The 21,767-nt window shown below is 40.6% G+C and overlaps 1 protein-coding gene across 1 annotated transcript in view; it reads right to left on the bottom strand.

Annotated features, from left to right (window-relative positions):
- Positions 1-21,767, bottom strand: part of DNAH8 (dynein axonemal heavy chain 8) — a 414,847-nt gene that overhangs the window by 21,260 nt on the left and 371,820 nt on the right. Inside the window, exons 88-89 of the mRNA XM_004619333.1 lie at positions 18,049-18,209; positions 4,724-4,880 (exon numbers count right to left, since the gene is read on the bottom strand). Coding sequence (XP_004619390.1) covers positions 4,724-4,880; positions 18,049-18,209 — 318 coding nt within the window. The remainder of the gene's footprint in view (positions 1-4,723; positions 4,881-18,048; positions 18,210-21,767) is intronic.

The raw sequence follows: 21,767 nt of genomic DNA on the forward strand, positions 1-21,767 counted from the left end.
TGATTCTTGTTTCAGCCTAATACGGTCTCTTTATTAATCCAAGGAAAGATTTGTTAAACTCCGATAAAGGATTTTCATTATGTTGTAAGAACCAGGTAGTCTATTTTACAGTGAGGTGGCTCCATTTTTATTCAGACAAGCCAATGGTATAATTATATTTCAGTTTACTAAATGTGCTTTATAGCCACATTTTAAGGACCAACTCATCTCTAAAGTAAACACTGAAAAGCAAATAATCTTTGAAGAGGAGGCGGTTTTAGGTACCTCTAAGTCTAAATGCCCTTGGAGAGCAACCACTTGTGGCTTTCACACTTGTTCTGAAGGACAGAGATCTTGGGGATGCAGCCTTTCCCAACCTTCTGCAGCTCATATTATTCCAGAGCATAAAACATATTGAAACAGAGTAAATTAGTTCTTATGGTTATACGCCAGTTTTTAATAGCCATGTTTTCTGGCCTGGTGCAGAAATACTTCCAATAAGTGTTATCTCTCTCCTGAAAACCACACACAACCAACCAATCAAAGTACATACTTAGAATTTATGCCTGTTCAAAGGCTTATACTAACTGCACCTCTCTCTAAACAAAGTCACTTATTTTTGTGTCTTGACCAAATATCTTCAGACTTGTATTTATATAAACAAAAGCAGTTCAAGAGGAAAGAAAATATTTTAGGTGAGGGACATTCAGAGCATACTAAGACTGGGTAACACCAATGGCTCTAGAACCAGGTCACAAAGTCAAAACTCTGGTTCTATCACTTCTTTTCTTGTTTCTAAAGAGACCATCCCTGAGGTATAATTACATAAAATGTATAAAGTGCTTAGTGTGTGCTTGGCATAGATAGACACTGAAAAATACATGACTGTTACTGTTCATTAATATCCTATCTTAATCACTGAGAAAGAGAGTAATTGCCAACTTTATTTGGTAACTGTGTACTTACTAAAAAAAAAACATTATTCATTGTTCTACCCTGCTCCATCAGCTCCAAAAAGGACAAAAACAAATAGATGAGTTGAGTTCATCATTTGTAGTGCAAGGCGCGGCACTTGGGCCTCCTGCATGCACTCTAGGCCAATGAGCCCTGTCACAAAAAGCACCAGAGAAAACAATGTTCTCTGATTTTTTTTAGTTTTGACGATTAGGTTACATGTTTTTAAATTTTGAGAGATGACAAGGTTACATGAATACACACGGTATTAATAAAGAAAGACAAAATTTATTGCAAATCATTCAATAAAAGGTAATCCTCATAACTAGCTTGTGTTTAAACATACAAATATGATTATATGTATTTAATTATCCAGGCAAATACATCATTTTCATGAAATTCTAGGCAAAAAAGGACAAGCAGGAGAACTGTCTGATGTGCTTCAAAAGAACTCGAGATCCAAAGTTATGATCTCTTCCTGTTTCAATGGCAAACTGGAGGCCTGGACCCCAGGGGTTCCCACTGACTCTGCGTCCTGTCCCAGACAGGACAGGGTGGACACAGAACCACAGCTGCAGCTGCCTTAGTGCTTGGCTACTGACTTTCTGATGGAAGAGCGAAACCTGCCTGGGGCTCATAGAGGGTCTCGACAGCAGGGAGTGAGGGAGACTGAGAGACCAGGCTCCCAGCCATGTGAATACAGCCTGAGTTCTTTTCTTTTCTCTTCTTCTCTATTTTCTCTTTTCTTCTCTTTCCTTCTCTTTTTCTCCTTTCTTCTTCTCTTTCTCTCCGCCCCCCTTCCCCCTCTCCCTCCCTCCCTCCCTCACTCCCTTTTCCTCCTCTCCTCGCCCCTCCCCTCCCCTTTCTCTTCTCTCTTCTCTTTTCTTCTTTTCTCTTCTTTCCCTTTCTTTTTTTTTATTTTCAGGCAATACCTGGTAGTCCTCAGGGCTCTGCACTTGGGGATCACTCTTGACAGTGCTGGGGAGACCATATGGGATGCCAGGGATCAAGCCTAGGTCAGCTCTGTGCAAGGCAAACATCCTACCTGCTGTACTATATTGCTCTGCCCCACTAAATATGTTCTATTAATTAATTAATTAATTTTCTTTATGGCGTTTCCTTTTTAATTTAATTTTTATTTAGTTGCTGTGAAATTACAAAGTTATTCATGATTGGGTTTCAGGCATACAATGTTTCAACACTGCCTCCTTCACTGGTGTCCATTTCCCTCCACCAAGCCTCCCCTATTGCCACCCACCCACCAGTCTGCTTCTATGAGGGTCCTTTATATATGTTTTGGCACTGTGGTTTACAGTACTGTCACTGATAGGGTTTCATACATAACACTTTACCACCTTTCAGCACCATCTCCTTCTCCAGGTTGAATGCTTCCCTCCACCACTGATGTTAGCCCTCCCTGCCTATCCCCAGCCCCCTCAAGTGGCATGTTTCTCACTGTTGAATAATGGTATTGAGAACAATACCAGTTCTCATGTTGTTTCCATTTCTTTGAGTTTTCATTATTCAAGCATTATGTTTCTTCATATTCCGCATCAGAGAGATCATTTTGAGTTGGTCTCTCTCCCTCTAACTTTACTCACCATGATACTCTCCAGGTCCCTCCATGTAGTGGCAAATTTGATGACTTTATCTTTTCTTATGGCTGAGTAATATTCCATTGTGTATAAATATGTATCATAGTTTCTTTATTCAGACATCTATTCTTGGACTTGAGTTGTTTCCTGATTATGGCTGTTGTGGATTGTGCTGCAAGGAACGTAGGTATGCAAATATCTTTTCTCCATTTTAGTTTTGGGGCCCTTAAGGCATATTCCAACAAGTGGAGTTGCTGGGTCAAATAGAACTCAATTTCTAGGCTTCTTAGGAATGTCAGTATTGGTTCACAGAAGGTTAGACCAGTCAACATCCCCAACAGCAGTGAATGAAAGTCCTTTTTACCCACATCCGTGCCAGCACTGGTTGGTCTTTCTTTATTTTTTTTTATGTGTGCCAGTCTCTGTGACATGAGATATCTCATTGTTTTGATTCACATATCCCTGATGTGATGCAGAGCATTTTTTCATATGCCTTTTGCCCACATGTATTTCTTCTTTGAGGAAGTTTCTGTTCATTTCTTCTCACCAATTTTTGATGGGGTTGGATTCATTTTTCATGTAGAGTTCTACCAGGGCCTTATGTATTTTCCTTATCAGATGGCTGTTAGTAAATAATTTCTCTCATCCCATGGGCTGTCTTTGTATGCTGGTCATCATTTTCTTTGAGGTGCAGAAGCTTCTTAATTTAATGTAGTCCCAATTTGTTTATGTTTGCTTCCACCTGTTTAGTCAGTGACAACCTGCCTTCTTGCATGACAAGTGAGTCTGAATGAAAACCCTCTTAGAGAACTTTTAGACACTTCCCTACAATTGAAGATTTATTTCTAAATAAATACAATTTATTTAGCAGCCCTCAAAGGACGTTCTAGGATCTTGGAAGGTCCCTGGAAGAACCTTTGAGGCATCCTATTTTTCATAGCAGTACTAAGCTATTATTTGATTTTAACCCTCTTTCCTTGATATGTTCTATCATTACCGGTTGAATGCAGAAGTAGATATGAGAGCCCAGTTGTCTTTTCTTAAGCCACATGTTAAAGAGATGTGCAAAATGTAAAACATTCTACACTACTCAGTGGATTGTTTTTGTCTTGGAAAGTATATTTAATTTTGAAAATACCAATTATTAATGGTAATATGTAACGAGTTTGTTATTTTATAAATTTTATAAATTTATTTTATAAATTTATCAGTTTCAATTTATAGTATATTAAACACAGCGAGAGCACAGCGGGTAAAGCATTTGCCTTGCACATGGCTGACCCAGGTTCGATTCCTCCATCCCACTCTCAGAGAGCCCGGCAAGCTACCGAGAGTATCCTGCTCACACGGCAGAGCCTGGCAAGCTACCCGTGGCTTATTTGATATGCCAAAACCAGCAACAACAAGTCTCACAATGGAGACATTATTGGTGCCCATTAGAACAAATCAATGAACAATGGAACAACAGTGCTACAGTGCTACAAACACAGCAGTCGATTTGGGGTGACACACTGGGCTGTCCTTGGGGACTTGGAAGTGCTGGGGTGTCATGCAGCACCTGGTATTGAACTCTGGGCCTGGCACATGCTGGGTACTGGGCTACTGCTTGAGTCACATCCTTGGCCCAGGAAGTGTTTATAACCAACTTAGACTAAAGCTGCGTGGGAGCTCTTTTTGTAAAGGGACCTTGAGTATTTTTTTTAACCCAACTTAGAAAAGCTGTTTTAAATTATCATGCAAATGCCTGGAAGGTTCAAGAAGCAGGATGTTGTCATCATCTGAACTAGGGAGTGAATGCCTTTGAATGATGAGCTTTTCTATCAGCTGCCTTGGAGGGCTGAAAGAAGGGAATATATGGTAGGCAAGAGAGAGACAAAAACCAAAGAACAGGTAGAAAGGTGGGAAGAGGGTGAAGCTGTCTGGGTGTGGATCCAAAGCCAGAACCCACAGAAGGGAAAGTGGTGCCATCTAAGGGAAGGAAAGGGAGAGTGGAGTAGTAAAGGGTCAACAAGTAAAGGGTGGTTATATGCAAGATGTCGCAGAAACGGTGTGGCAGAGAAGATCAGAAAGAACAAGAGAGGATTGCAAAGGAAGAAGGAATGAGCAGAGGAAGGGACCAAAACAAATGTCCCAGGCCTTGCTCAGCTTCGTGGGGCCGAGTCTTCTGCAACCCAACAGGGGAAAGGTTTGCTTACCTCATGAGGAATGTAATCAGGAGGCAGTTTGCTCAGCATGTCTTCAGACAACCTATAAACGATGGCTTCTCGGGTCTCGCCCATTCCACCTCCACTCTCTTTGGGTTGAATGTTGGTAATGGTTTCAAGAACAGCAGAAGCCGTATTGCTCTGATACCTGATCAAAAGAGTGAATTGTTGAGAACCTAGCAAAAAAACATACCCTCAGTAGTCAAGCTCCCGTGAAATAATGGAACCAGGGGCCAGGGGGGAAGGTGGTGGAGAGTCCCTGCCTGGCAGGCGTGAGACTGCAAATTCAGTCCTCCTGCACAATGCCAGGTGTGGTCCCCATTCTGCCCATCTGTTTCCCAATGGCACAAAATTGTGACAGTGGCACCATCGTAAGGTACATATGAGCACTACAGCCAGGTGTGTAACCTCCCTGTTCACAGCAACCAAGGCTGGGGCACCTTCAGACACCCAGGTTTAGAATGAATATATCCGAGAAAAATTTACTATGTACATGGCCTAGAGATAGGTGCCAGGATATGACAGCAAACGTTCTCCAGTGGGGGAGGGAACTTTTGCTAATATCATTGTCATTACTGCTATAGAGGAAATGAATAAAATACTCTAGATGATATTTTTTGTCTGTCTGTTGGTCTGTCTGCCTCTGTCTTTCTCTCATTTTATAGCTTTTTTGCTTTGGCCATATATATTTTTTATATACATTTAAAAAAATTTTATTAGTGAATCACCATGAGTTACAGTTACAAACTTATGAACTTTCATGTTTGCATTTTGTTTATATCCCTCCACCAGTGCCCAGTCCCCTCCACCAATGTTCCCAGTATCCCTCCCACCCTCCCACTCCATCTTCCCCACCCCACCCCAACCCTGTGGCAGGGCATTCCCTTTAGTTCTCTCTCTCCTTTTGGGTGCTGTGGTTTGCAACAGAGGCACTGTGTGGCCATCGTGTTTGGTCTATATTCTATTTTCAGCCCGCATCTCCCATCCCATGCGGGTCCTCAAACCACACTTTACCTGGTGTTCCCTTCTCTATGCGAGCTGCCCCTTCCTCCAGCATGTGAGGCCAGCTTCCAAGCCTTGGAGCCAACCTCCTGGTACTTATCTCTACTATTCTTGGGTGTTAGTCTCCTATTCTGTTATTTTATATTCTACAGATGAGTGCAATCTTTCTATGTCTGTCTCTCTCTGACTCATTTCACTTAGCATGATGCTTTCATGTTGATCCACTTATATGCAAAGGTCATAACTTCATCTTTTCTAACAGGAGCATAGTATTCCATTGTGTAAATGTATCAAAGTTTTTTTAATCAGTCATCTGTTCTTGGGCACTCAGGTTTTTTCCAGATTCTGGCTATTGTGAACAGTGCTGCAATGAACATTCGAGTGCAGATGTCATTTCGACTGTACTTTTTTGCCTCTCCGGGATATATTCCCAATATTTTTTAAAATCTTTAGTACCAGTTAAAGGTACTTAATCTTTAGTACCTAGTCCTAAAGGCACTAGGTCAATCTAGTGTGGTGCGTGTGTGTGTGTGCACGTGTGCGTGTGTGTGTGTGCACGTGTGTGTGTGTGTGTGTGTGTGTGTGTGTTGGGGGGGGAGATTTACATTGCAGTATTACTGAAAATCTTTCTTAACATTTTTTATGTAAGTTGGTTGTAGATGAGGGCACGAGGCAGAAGAAGTAGACATGCATTTTGATAAGAGGAAAGAAGGGATTAAAGGGCCTTCAGTGGAACTGAGTATCAGATGCAAGGCAAGAGAGACTGAAGCCAGCAAGCTAGGAAGAGAGGTGAGGATGTAAATGAGGCCGGGACCATATCCAGCAGGCACATGAGCATTTAAGGATTCGAGGTATTACCCTAGAGAACAGACCAGCCCTGAAAACTTACCAAGTAAAGGTGTGACATAACCAGGTTGTTCTGTCTTTTCTAAGTTTCTAACTCATCACCTATAAACATACAATTAGATTGTTTGGGGCTACTGTTTTTATATTGTAAGGTTTGTCTCATCCAGATGTTAATAAAAATCTAATAGTGGTTTGTTTTCCCATCTTATTTCCTTGGGCATTAAATAAGCCTCTGGATACAACAATATGCATACAAATTTAAGATGTGCTGGAGAGATAGCTCAACTGGCAAGAGCACGTGTTTTGCATTCAGAAGACTGGGGTTTGTTGTCCAGAGCTGCATAGTCCCCTTAACACTGCCTAGAACCACCCAAACACTGATCTAGGACTACTCTTTGAGCACTGCTGAATGTGACAGAAAAAAAAAACCCTTGAAATAAAATAAAATATTCTATTTTAATTCTAACAATCATCCTAAAGAGAGAACCACACATTATCATTTAAATAGTAGAATTTATCCCACAAAGCCTGGGACATGTGTTTTTGTCCCTATCTCTGCTCATTCCTTCTTCCTTTGTGCAATTTTTACCTGAATAATTATTTATTTTTTTGCTTTTTGGGTCACACCTGGCGGTGTACAGGGGTTACTCCTGCTTCATACACTAAGGAATTACTCCTGAGGGTGCTCAGGGGACCATATGGGATGCTGGGAATAGAATCCAGGTCGGCTGCATACAAGGCAAATGCCCTACCCGTCATGCTATCGCTCCAACCCCTACCCTGAATAATTCTCCTAAAATAAATAAAATTTCTGGGTAAGATATATAAGACACTGTTTTAAATACTTTACTGAACTGTCAAAAAACTAAAATTCCCCAGGGTTATGCAAAATGAAGGGTAGATGCTTAAGTTGAGCATGATAAAGCAGATTTTTACCTTTAGGGTCCCAACTAATTCCTGATGTTAGTGAATTTGCTTCAATGATACGAAGAGAAGAAACAAACACCACACCCAGGGCAGAAAGTCTAATGGGAAACTCCTACATAACCTGGGACACTACAGGGATACAGCCTCAAAACTTTAGGGTAAATTACAAATAACCCACCTATCACAGAGAATTAGGGTAAATTACAAATAACCCACCTATCACAGAGAATAAGTTGTTCTCTTTAGTTTGGCATGAGGAGGATCTTTCTGGAAAATTTCTAATTCATAAGTTTGTGACACTGACCAATACTCATTCTTTTTTTTTTTTTTTTTTGCTTTTTGGGTTACACCCAGTGATGCACAGGGGTTACTCCTGGCTCTACACTAAGGAATTACTCCTGGTGGTGCTGGGGGACCATATGGGATGCTGGGTCAGCTGCATGCAAGGCAAATGGCCTACCCACTGTGCTATCACTCCAGTCCCCTGACCAATACTCATTCTATTACTGATGTGAGTTGAAAAAATTACAAACCAAAAGTACACTTTCAGGTGGTTCTAGCAAGTTCCAGGTGGCTTCTGATAGAAGCATACACAGATCTTCCCTGGGGCAAAATGTCTTCAAGCCAGTTTCAAAGAATTCCACCATTAACTCCCACTGACAGGAGGTCACAATCAATCAAATATTAGAAAACTCCTTAAAGAAAAGAACAAGGCACCAGATACAACCTTCAGAAAACAAAACCTGACATGAAAGATCTCTGAGAGTAGATTCTAAAGGGCACGTTATGAAGTATGCTTTTACTACATTGATGAATTTAAAAGGTGGCTTAAAACAAAAATATGAAATAGGAAGCTATAAACATGAATAGCATGTTTGAAAAAAGACTAAAATAATTCTTAGAAATAAAAACTGATTAAAATTTAAAACTTGTATTTTTTATTGTTCTCTAACAAATTACCACAAGATAACTGATTTAAAATACAAAATTTATTATATAACAGGTTTGTAATAAATGTCTGACATCGGTATCACTGAATTATAATCAAGATGTCTGCAAGGCTGGATTCCTTTTTGTTGACTTTAGGAAAGATTTATTTCTTCGCACATTTGAGCTACTGAAGATATAATTTTCTTATAGTTGTAAGAATGAGTTTCTTAATCCTCTGCCGGCTGTCAGACCAGGGTCCTTCCCAGCTACTATAGTCTGCCTATATTCCTTGACTTGATTCTTTTCCTACACCTTCCAAGCCATTAACATCAGGTCAAGTTACTCTTTTGCTTTGAATCTTTCCTTTTTTTTTTTTTTTAACATTTTTTCCCCTCAAACCCTCTCTTCTCTTGCCTCCATCTTCCACTTTCTTGAAAATAAATGACCCTAGTTTATTTTAATCTAGGCTAATATCCCTATCTTAAGGTTCTTATACTTGATAATGTATGCAAATACTTGATAATGGATGCAAACTCCTGCGAAGGCTAACGGACCTTAAGCCTAGAGAGATAAACTTTAACATTTTAGAAAAGTTTCAGAAATATAAAAAAAGGGAGAATGTAAACAAGTTAAGGAAATAATGATAGGGAATTTAGGAAAATATCAACCTTCATGTTTAGGAAACTCAAAGCAGCTTAAGTAAATTCACATAAATAAAAAAGAAACATATATAAATACATGAGAGATAAATTAGAGAACACTAAGAACAAAAACGATGTCTTTTTTTGAGAGGGTTCACAGCTTACCCCTAGTTCTGTGTTCAGGAATCACTCTTGGTGGTGCTCAGGGACCATTTGGTGACCAGTATGAAACCCCCAACTGGCCATATCCAAGGCAAGGTCTCTACCTGCTGTACTATCTCTACTATCTCTCTGGTCCCCAAAGACATCTTAAAAGAAGTCAGGAGAAATAAATGATCTGGAAATGACAATTAGACCGACAATAGCAATCAGTCTAACAGCACAGTGGAATCCAGAAGAAAATGGAACATATACACTAGGTGCTAGGATCAAATAACTAGAAACCTAGAATTGTATGCAGAATTGTAAGCAGAATTTTTTTAAGAGTGGGGGCAACATAAAGAAGTAAATTAAAGATATATACATGAAAATGTGTGCTTATTAATTTTCAGAAAAAGTGCATATTAAAACCTTAATGAGGCACCCCTTCACAATGGCAAGAATAATTATAATTAAACAGTAGACAGTAGCAAGGTTATTAAGGACGTGAAGCAATTTGAAACCACCAACATTACTAGGAGATAATGGCTTCTTGTTTTGTTTTGCTTCGTTTGTTCTTTGTGCTGTATGAGACGGAACACAGGACCTCATCAAGTGCTCTACTGCTGGCCTCTACTGGCAGTACAACCACCTTGGAAAAGATTCTGGCAGCTTCTTAAGCTCTTAAGGATATAGTAAACGAAAGCAATAATATTACTAGTTCTCTAATCAAGAGAAACGAAAAGACACAGCCGCACAGACTTTTACATAAATTTTCACAGCAGTATTAGTCATAATAGAAAATATCCAAACAGTGGGAACTAGCCAAATATACATCAACTGATTAGTGCAAAATGTGGCATCACATTGGAATACTATTTTGCAATTAAAATCAGTTAAGTATAGACACATGAACAATATGGGAAAGCTTTCAAAACATGCTGCGTGCATAAAAATTACCACAAATTATCACTAGTTTAAATTCTAGTTATAAGAAATGTCCAGAAAAGGCAAATCTTAGAGACAAAAAGGAAGATTTTTGGTTGCTTGAGTCTGAGAGTAAAGGTAGGGCAGAGCATTACAATGGATTGCACATGCCTTGTATGTGGCTAATCTGAGTTTGATCCTGTTCACTGCCTGGTGTCCCAAGAATTGTACTGCAAGGTCTGAGCAACACAGGGCCTTAGGTCCCCTCCTGAGTCACTGGCTCTCTGTTGGCTGACAGTTGCCAGAAGGGGCCCCTGGGTCTCATGAGGACCACACTGAAGATTAAACCAAAAGAAATCTTTTGTAAGTAGTGAAAAAGTTCCAAAATTAGAAGTGGGTGATAGCTGTATGATTCTGTAAACCTGCTGAAAATCATTAATATAGATGAGTTTATGATAGGAAAATTATAACTCAATGAAGCTTTTTTTTTTTTTTTTTTGCTTTTTGGGTCACACCCTTTGACGCACCTGGCTCTGCACTCAGGAATTACTCCGGGCGGTGCTCAGGAGACCATATGGGATGCCGGGGGTCAAACCCAGGTCGGCCACATGCAAGGCAGACGCCTCACCTGCTGTGCTATCCCTCCAGCCCCATCAAAGCTCTTTTTCATAGAAGTAGGATGAGATAAGACACACTTAGACAAGAACAAAAGTTCACCATCAGTAGGCCCATACTGAACAAAACTTTAAATAATCAAGGGTATATTTTGGAAAGGAGGATGAATAATCTGATGGAAAGTTAGAGATAGACAAAATAATTATCCAATGCAGAGATAATGAGCCCAGTATTTAGAGAGGAGACAGACAGAGAAGGAAAGAAAACAAGTGGGGTAGGGGAGTGAATGAATAAGAGAACGAGAAGCAATGGGTGAACAGGCATCAGGACTTCAGTTATACCTGTGCATATGAGTGAGGGGTGTAGCCATATATCCAAATCACAGACTCAACAACACTGAAAACATGATATTTAAGTGGGAACCACTGGAACTTTGTAATCTGCCTGTCAAGTTGACAAGCAGGTGGGGTGAGGGTTGGGGTGAGGAGGGAATCTGGGAACTCTGGCAGAAGGAAGTTGACACTGGTGGAGGGATTGCTGTTGAATTATTGTATACCTAAAACTCAACTATCAGTAATTTTGTAAATCATGGATTTTGTTAAAAGTTAAAAAAATAAAATGAAGATGAAAATCAAAGTACTACAATGTGGAAGCAGAAGAACTATAGTTAAACTTACCTAAGTTTTCGATTGAGAGGAGAGTCAAGATAATTTCAAACCTAACTAAATGTGTTTGCTAAAACTTTATAGAACAACTAGCAAAATAATAGAAACAAAGTAAATAAGTTCTAAAGTGGCAGGGGAGGAAACATAGAATGAGAAAATAACCGATATTCAGCCAAAAATAAATAAAAGGAGAAAGAGGAAGCAAAAGATAAAAAAATAGAGGTACAAAAAGGCAACATTTTATATTTATTCTTTATATTTTATTTACTTATAAACACTATTGTGTTGCATTTAACATTTAATTAATTGGCTTTAAAATATAATCAGACAAGTGTATGAAGATGTGTGTACAAGAAAGATTGTGTACCAGAGGATTTGCAACATGGAACCCAAGTGATAGTAGAGTGAGCAAGGTGTTTGCCTTGTACGCAGCAGACCAGGATTCAATCTCTAACATAATCCATAGCACCCCATATGGTCACCTGAGCACCCCAAGAGTAAGCCCTGAGTACCACCCAAACTAAAAAAACTAAAATATTTTCATTAATAAATTTTAGTTGTTATGTATAAAAATATGCAGCTAGTCAAAATGATGATGGAGAGCTGTATTAACCAAAGAAAGAAGGCTATAGAAATTGAGATTTTTAAATACAATGGCACAAAACCCATATTGGTTCAAAGGCTCATTTCTTTTTGATAATACTGTGTGTATAAAAATATAAAACAATTTTAAAAAACATTTTGCCAGTGGGATTTTTGCATGGCGCATTTTAAAATTGTAATTATTTCTGGCTGTTTATTTTTTCTCAATGAGAAAGTATACTCTTGATAATAAAGAACACTACCACCATTTTCATTTTGGAAAATGGAAAAAAATAAGCCTCGCCTCCCAGAAGCAAGGCCTACAAGTGTCAAGAACTCTACAGAGATGAGTCAGTGACAAATATAGCCCACTGAAACTTAGCTTATACATCCCTAGTAATTTTTTATGCCCCATCAGAGAAACCTTCTTCTGTCTTTTCTCACAGCATGTGGAAATAGAGAATTACACCTTTCTCTCTCTTCATTCCTAGGTGTGAATTAAGCAACCTTTTGCAGAAATTTCCCCACTAACTAGCAGAACCCTAAGGACCCTATTACTGTTAAAGTAATCTGGGCTTCTTTGCTTATAAAAAAAGTCACATTTTGTGCAAAAAAGAGGAACTCCTATTTTTGCTGCCCTTTAATCCATATAGGAAGCTATCTGAAGAACAGAGATACTTCTGTCTTATTTGGTTACATTTGATGAGCAGATTTGTATTCCACTGGCTCTGTGCCAGCAGCTGCATCTTCTCCCACCCGAGTAGCAAAGGTAAGTGCCTCTGCCCGCCTGCTGTGCCGGCTGGACCTACAATCACCTAGTCCTGCATCATTCCCAGCAAATGTTTGTAACCCGCTAGAGTTGAGCTGTTAATCCATTTTGCCTTTAACACCCTGCCCCAAGCTTTACCAAAGTAAAAAAGACCAATTTTTACTGATTTTAATAAGTTAAAATTGATTTTGCATAACTTTATATGTAATTTAAATCTTTTTTTAGTATGCGTATGAAACTCCTCTCTCTACTGGGGAGACTATCCCTAACCTGTTTGTTTACAAAGCTCAAAGATGAGTATTATATTGGGGGCTGGAGAGATAGCACAGCGGGTAGGGCGTTTGCCTTGCACGCGGCCGACCCGGGTTCAAATCCCAGCATCCCATATGGTCCCCTGAGCACGGCCAGGGGTAATTCCTGAGTGCAGAGCCAGGAGTAACCCCTGTGCATTGCCAGGTGTGACCCAAAAAAAAAAAAAAGCAAAAAAAAAAAAAGATGAGTATTATCAAATACATACACATTATTGAATACATTCCTAATTCTTGATTGAAAAATATCTTTGTATGGGACAATTCCAATTTCTTAGTCATATAAAGGATGTGGAAAATAAAATGTGAAACATCATTTAGGTGACATTGAAGGCTAGAAGGAAGTTCTCTCGCAGGTGCAATCAACACACACTACCGTGTCCAGTGAGAAGAGACTCGCCTATATTCGACTGGAAGGGGACAAAACAGAAGCTCCGTGACCTGAAGCGCAACTCATGAGCCACCATCTTTCCAGGTTCAGTTAAGGAGAGAATGCCATCACCAGCAAAGGAGAACCACCAGTTCCCTCCAGCTTTACAACAGGATCTCTGAAGTCTGCACACGACAGTGATGGGAGATGCAGATGATCTGGGATCCGGAGGAGAGCTCTTCTCTCCTGGAGTCATTCTCTTCTCTACTACGGCATGTTCCATCACTGCTGTATCTAATGCTCCAGCCAGAGGAACAAGTTCAGGCACATTTAAATTTCTGAAAGCTGCTTATAATAACATGTGGATCCTTGACTTTTGATCATTGTCACATCATCTCAGTTTTAGATTTCCCCCCATAGAGTTTTTCTTATACTTGTTGACCTCAAATGCTGAGCAGTCCATTATTTCACCAGGAAAATGGATTAATGGATTTATTCAGAAACACTGCAAAAAGCAGTTAGGAAGTATGCTCTCCTGACAAAACAGCTCTGTGTATCCACATTTCCATTTTCCTAGAGAGCTCTGTCTCTTTACCAAATATCAAACTTAACTTGTTTTGGTCTCCATTACCACTACCTGCTATCAGGTTGTCCTTGTGCCATCTCCTTGAATAGCATCAGTGCCTTTATTTTGCTGTACAACATAGAATTTTCAAAGAGAATCGCCTTGATGTCAATTTCTGGTTTCCAAGGCCTATTTTTAAATTCTCTACATAACTTTGTTTTTAATTAAAAATATGTTTGATTTTATTTATTTTCTAACTTCCCTCTGCTGATATTGTAGTGATAGGGGGTCCCACACATCACACCCCTTTAGTTATGTGCTGGTATACAACCTGGCTATACTGTGTATGGCTCCAGGGATCATACATGATGGGAGGCATGCTATATGCTGGCAAGGAAGGTGCTTTAGCCACTGAGCCAATTCCCACTCCCCACCCTGTAGAAATATTCCAGGCTCTTCATCTCTACCCCCTTGAGAACTGTTGCTGACCCTTTTGCATGATGCCCCCAGTAAATCCCAAAAGTCAAACTCTGCATTTGCAGCAGCCTCATCACTAACCCTCTTTATATTCATGCCTCCCCCTCCCCCCCACCGTGTTCTGTGTATGCTGGTTTGGTTCCCTGGGTGTGCCACACACTTTTACATATTCATGCCATTCCTTGAATTTTTCCTTTGTGTACATGGACTGGAGCGATAGCACAGCAGATAGGGCATTTGCCTTGCACGCGGCCGACCCAGGTTCAATTCCTCCATCCCTCTCAGAGAGCCCAACAAGCTACCGAGAGTATCACTCCGGCACTGGCAAGATACCCGTGGCTTGCTGGGTATGCCAAAAACAGTAACAATGGAGACGTTAAGGGTACCCACTCTAGCAAATCAATGAACAACAGGACGACAGTGCTACATGCGCTAATCTATGTCTTTTCTTTTCCGTGGTACTAACATGCTTTATTTTTAAAATTATGCATACTGATGGAATACAATTTGATGCTTTGGTAAATGTCATTCAGTTCCCATTCATTAGCTTCCTTCCTATTGGCCGCCTGCAGCTGACTCCTCCTCCCCAGCCCTTTTCCCTTGGGACTCTGGCACATGCTTGAAGCCACATCTCAGATGCTGCCAGTCTCACCAGCTTACTTTGATCCCTTAGTGCAAATGTATTACTGCTTCACCTTTGTCCTTGTAGTAAGATTTATATGTACATTTCCTGATTTTAGCATTTACTCGATTGTATTACATGACTGTTTACCTTTGTTTATTTTCCCTAGTAGACAATGAGCTCCCGGGGTTGGGACTGTACTTGGTATTGCTAACTTAACAAGAGAGTAAGCTTTCAATAAATAGTGTTTGTTAAATTTAGGCTAATTGGCTTGGCTTCATATTCTATTAAATCTTGCATATAAAGTAACATAATTTTACAATATTTAAAGAACTTAAAAACAATTAATGTTCCTTATGGCAAGGGTATGGCATATTATCACTACTGATTTCTTTGTACATATAGAAGGAAATCTCTCTCACTCTTTCTCTTTTCTTCTCTTTCCTCTTTTTCTGTGTGAAAATGCATAAGCCCCTTAATCTATAGGATACTTAAAAAGATATAATCTGGGGCTAAAGAAAAACTATTTTATTGTTAGATTTAAACACACCTTAAGGCTAAAGAGAAGACAACCATAGTAAATTTCCATTCACTAAGAAATCAGAACTCATTCATTCTTTCTACAGTTCTTAGCTACCAACAAAAAGGGGGAAATCCCTCTCTGGAATTGTGAGGGCTCTATTTTTTAATCGAATCACCATGAGATACAGTTACAAAGCTTTCATGATTGAGTTTCGGTCATACGATGATCGAACACCCATCCCTCCACCATGTACATTTTCTACCATCAGTGCCACCAATGTCCCCAGTATCTCCTGCCACCCCCATCCCACCCCACCACTGCCTCTATGGCAGGCACTTTTCTTTTTATTTTTCTCTACTTTTGGGCATTATGGTTTGCAATACAGGTACTGAGAGGCCATCACGTTCGGTCCTTTGTCTACTCGTGGGGGCACCCACCCAGGGAGGGCTGAGAGAGAGGGATGTCTGGGGGAGAGGGAGGCCTCAGGGAGAGGGAGGCCTGAGCGTGAGGTCATTGTCATGGTGAATGATTTTATTTTTATGAGGGTTCTGAAAACAGTCCTGAAGACATGGGGTGAAAGAAGCCCCGAGGAGCTGGTCCGGATAGGCACGTCAGTGCAGCTACTCACCACATGTTTCATTAGCACAGAATGTCAGGGCTGTACGGCTGACATTTCCTTGGGCACGATGTGATTTTATGTTTGCAAGGACATAAAAGGCTAAAGCCTGGTTACCTAGCTGGAATAGAGAATCGCGCAGATGGCTGTGTGTCTCCAAATTCTAAGGGCTTTCAGGGAAACAGTCCCTGTAAATGCTTGGATGAAGAAGGAGTGTAGAAGGAGACTTGAGCTGTCATGAGCTTCGGCCCCAGGTTGCTTGTAGAAGGCAGTGTCTCTTTGCAGTAAATGCAGGAAGAAACTCCTATTGGTATTGCAGGTGGGTGGCTGGGGAAATGGTCTAGGACCAAGCTCATGTCCCTTAACTAATGAAAATGCAAAGTCACAGATTTAACCACCTAATGAGGTATTAGTGCACTATCATATTTCAGTTCACCTAGATTGACATATATCTCACACATGAAATATCAATGAGCATACATTTAAAAAAAGCAACCTCAGAACTCTCTGCTAATACTAAAATGAATACAATTAGATTCTCCCTGAATAGAAATGAATCTAAAGATTGTAATAAGACTTTTGATAAATTTCAGAAGGTAGCAAAATATGCATAGCCGCTAATGAGAAAAAGAGGGGGAAATAAATAACTGTTTTTGACATTGAAAAAGTTGAATTTGCAGAGTCCTTGTTACCTTATAAATCTAAGTAATAAAAATGTGAATAAGCAAGGCATTTTTATGGTTCCTGTCACCAAGGTATCTAAGCTCTTGGGAGAGATTTTATTTATTTGAAAGCATTTATTCAGCTTGAGTCCCAACCTTCTTAGGACTTCTGCCTCCTAAGAAAGGACTGAGGAGAGAGCCTTGTGGTCCTCTTTTCTGAAACTCCCTCTTCTCTGAAATTTATGATGGTAACTTCAGACCAGACCTTCTGAGAAGCAGGAAGAGAGCCTCCACCACAGCCCCATGCCCCTCCCCACAGCCCCATTGCCAACAGGGATGTCAGAGAGCTGCTAAATGGCGTGGACCGTCAGATACATTGACAAGGGCTCTTCTCACCGAGGACATTTGCACTGATTTAGCCAGTGCATCACAGCGTCAGCCTTTTCTCCTGGCTTCAACTGTTATCTCCGTGTCAAAACACTTGCTGCTCAGCTGGACTCTTGTCCACTTCTGTACCCAACCAGGCACATCCTGCTGTCTCCCCCAACTTCACAGACTTTAACTCCCTCTCAAACTTACTCCTGTTCAAATGTCTTTATCATCACAGCAAACAGTCCGAAAATGACAGAGGAACATTTGATTGCTCCTCCTCGTCCTCCTCCTTCCCTCTTTCTCCTCCTTCTCTTCTTTTCCTCCTCCTCCTCCTCTTCCTCCTTCTCCTCCACTCCTTTCCCCCACTATCTTCCTGCCTTTTAAAGTCTATTTATAGCTATTGTGTGTCATGAGATTTTTGAAGTAAGAAGCAAGGTGTGGGGGAAGTTACTATCCTGCCAACAGAAAGCCTCAACACTAGCAATGCCAACTGCTTTTATGGCATGACAGAGGGGAAATAATCAATGCATAAATTACAGATTTAACGTTGTCATAAACTCTGGAGCACCAGGATTTAGTGAGGGGAGAGCAGGCCAAGATATGACAAAATTATAATTGGGAGACAGGAAGTGACACTGTTTTTCACAGTAAAATAGAAAGATGGGAAAGGAGAGAGATTAACAGAGAAAATGAAATGTGTAATCTTTGCCAGACTTGGTTACAAGCGACTCCTTCAAATTAAAGATGTCAAAAACTTACGTGATATCAGCATTAGGGTGAAGCCCAAAAACTTCAGGGTTATCGAGGGAAGGCAAGGACTGGATGTATTCAAAATACTGTTCCAAGGTCTTGCAAGCGGGGATTTTATATCCAGTATAAAAACAGAATGATGGTTCAAACATCTTCTCGCTGAACCAGACCTATAAGGGAACAGGAAGAACTAAATTTGATAAATATCTAAATAAAAATAAAACTGCCACTCTCAAGGAATCAGGTATCCGCTTCACTTATTATTATAACACAGACACCAGGTTTGGAAGTACATTACTAAAACCATGATAGAATAATCTGCACTTACATGAGAAGAGTGAATCTACAACATAAAACCTGTGTATTCAAAAAATGTGTTTGGTCACTCTTGCCAAGTACATTTGGTGGTCAGGCACCTTCCCACCCCAGATGGCTGAAGGTGAGGGCCAGGATGGTTGGTGACCTGTCACCATTTATTCCAATCTCTGTCATGCTGTTTATTTCATTCTCTCCATGCTTATACTGATCTAACTGAGTGCCCCATTGCAGTCTCACACTACCCCTCATTCCTGTCTTCTACTTTTCCCATTCTAGTCTCCCTGAACCCAACCATGCTGCCTTAGTCAAAAGCCCAACCTCCAAGAGTTGGGGATAGCAACTCAGCATAAGTGAGGCAGCACAATAAACATATGAAAGTCCTTCCTTCTAGGAAAGCTCATTTAAGATAAAGATATCATCCTTCTAGGAGACCTACTCAAGAGCAGAATTTCATTTAAGGGTGTATTTCTCCTTTCCTTAGTCCATAACCATTTAAACACTTACCTTAAATTTACTTCTTAAGGGAACACCAAGTAGAGGATGTCAGGAGGACCCATTTGGGTTGGAAGATGCGAGCTGAAAGTAGACTATAGACCAAACATGATGGCCACTCAATACCTCTATTGCAAACTACAACACCCAAAAGGAGAGGGAACAAAAGGGAATGCCCTGTCGCAGAGGCAGGGTGGGGTGGTGGGGGTAGTGAGAGGGATACTGGGATCATTGGTGGAGGTGAATGGGCACTGGTGGAGGGATGGGTAAACGATCACTGTATGAGCAAAATGCAAACACAAAAGTTCATAAGTTTGTAACTGTACACCACAGTTATTCTCTAATAAAAAATTTAAAAATAATTTACTTCTTAATAATCTTCCTGGGACTGGAGCGGGTAGAGTGGGTAGGGCACAGTGGGTAGGGCGTTTGCTTGCACACAACCGATCAGGGTTTGATTCCTCAGCCCCTCTCAGAGAGCCCAGCAAGCTACCAAGAGCATCCTGCCTGCACGACAGAGCCTGACAAGCTACCTGTGTCATATTCGATATGCCAAAAACAGTAACAACAAGTCTCACAATGGAGACATTACTGGTGCCTGCTCAAGCAAATCGATGAACAATGGGACAACAGTGCTACAGTGCTATGGTGCTAATAATTTTTCTAGTCATTTTGTATGGGCACAGTAAGAGATGTATTAAGCATAAAGGGTAGCTCTCCTGGGACAACTCACTATAGATCCCAGACTACAGTCCTCAGGCCAGATTAGTCCTTCCTAACCCTAGCAGGGTTAGGAAGTCACTTCTCTTTGGGTCATGACAGAATTTGTCCACGACTATGCTTTTAACTTATTGTAAGTTTTTTTTGACCTTTTAAAAAATTTTATTGAATCAATATGAGATAGTCACAAGCTTTCATGTTTGTGTTACAATCACAAAATCAAACACCCATCCTTCACCAGTGTACATTCCCCACCACCAGTATCCTTGATATACCTCCCCTTTCCCACCCTTTCCTTGCCTCCATGGCAGACAATATTTCTCATATTCTATCTCTACTTTTGGGCATTATGACTTGCAACACACACCGACAAGTCATAATGTTTGGTCCGTTATCTACTTTAGGCACATATCTTCAATTCCGACTGATTCCTCCAGTCGTCATTTTCTTAGTGATCCCTTCTATATTTCATCTGCCTTCTTCCCACCACTTATGAAACAGTCTTTCAGCTATGGGGCAGTCCTCCTGTCCCTTTTATCTGCTGTCCTTAGGTGTCAGCTTCATGTGATGTCATTCTATACTCCACAAATGAGTGCAGTCCTTCTATGTCTGTCCCTCTCTTCCTGACTCATTTCACTTAGCATGATATTCTCTATGTCTATCCATTTATAAGCAAATTTCATGACTTCATATCTCCTAACAGCTGGCTGCATAGTATTCCATTGTGTAACTGTACCAAAGTTTCTTTACCCGGTCATCTGTTCTAGGGCACTTGGGTTTCTAGATTTTGGCTATTGTGAACAGTGCTGCAATGAACATATAGGTACATATGTCATTTCTACTGTGTTTTTTTTTGCATCCTCGGGATATATTCCCACAAGTTGTATTGCAGGGTCATATGGAAACTCAGTTTCAAGTTTTTGAAGGACTGTCCATATTGTTTTGCAGAAAGACTGGACCAGTTGGCATTTCCACCAACAGTGAAAGAGAGTCCCTTTCCACCCACATCCATGCCAGCACTGGTTGCTTATTGTAAGTTTTATGGCACTTAGCTTATCCCATTTGGTTGCTAAGGCAACTTACAACTTGCCCTGGATCCATCTGGTCCCTTTGTTGGGATACTGCCTTTTAGGATGCTAAGAACTAAGGGCAACTGAGGCTTAAGTTGAGTAAATATGACAGATGCCCAGGAGTACATATTATTCAGAGTCAATCAACTCCCAAGTTACAAAAGCATTACCTATCTTCCTGTGTCTATACAAAAAGGACATTGCTCTAAAGCAAACTATGCAAAGGACATAAGGGAAAGAGAAAAGAAATATTTCACTTACAAGTACAAAATCCAGAGTCCTTACAAGGATCTGACCTTACAAGTCACAGGGCTTGATTTGGAGATACAGGTGATTAAAAGATAGGGGAAGCAGAGCACAGAGAATTAAAGATAGACACAGAGGAATGTGAGTGCCTCAAGAGCACTGTGATGGTGTAACCCAATAAACCTCAGCTCCCTGCAGCAAGGGAGAAAGGACAAACCACTATTATCTTACAAAAATCAATGAAAGCCATCTCTCTGTTAGCACCAAAGAAAATTTTGCAAAGGTGAGGAAAACTTGCTTGACTCCTTGACTCCAGAGAGACATAGCTCCTTGGAAAAGACGGGAGCATTGTACCCTGGGGATGAGACAAACGACACCCATGCATGCATGCATGCATACACACACAACACACACAGACACAGAGACTAGGCATATTCATTACCACCCACCTCCCTCAAAGGGCTCCTTCTTCTTCTGTGTCTGGGGTTTTGCTGGCATTCAGTGAGGCTTATGGTGCTACTGACTCCCGCACATGGCAAGGAAAACATCTTAACAAACATCTCTGCCTCTCACTCTGAGCTGAAGAGCTCCTCTGCTAATTAAATCATGTCTCTGGCCACATGAAGCAAATGTATTCGACCATCTTATTGTTTGCCTTAAGACATCCTTTTGTTATTCTATATGAACTGATTATCTGTAATGTCACAGAGAGAGAACAAATGTATACTTGGTGTGAATAGACTTATTCTGAAGAGAAAAAAATTAATGCTGAGTGTCTACGAGCCAGAGCAAAGGCGATGACTTCTGTGTCTCAGTAGAAAGGGAAACAATGGGAAGACAGGATGGGCAGAAAAGCAGGCAGGCTGTCTGAACGAGTCACTC

The sequence above is a fragment of the Sorex araneus genome, chromosome 5 (assembly GCF_027595985.1).
Source record: "Sorex araneus isolate mSorAra2 chromosome 5, mSorAra2.pri, whole genome shotgun sequence".
Lineage (NCBI taxonomy): Eukaryota > Metazoa > Chordata > Mammalia > Eulipotyphla > Soricidae > Sorex > Sorex araneus.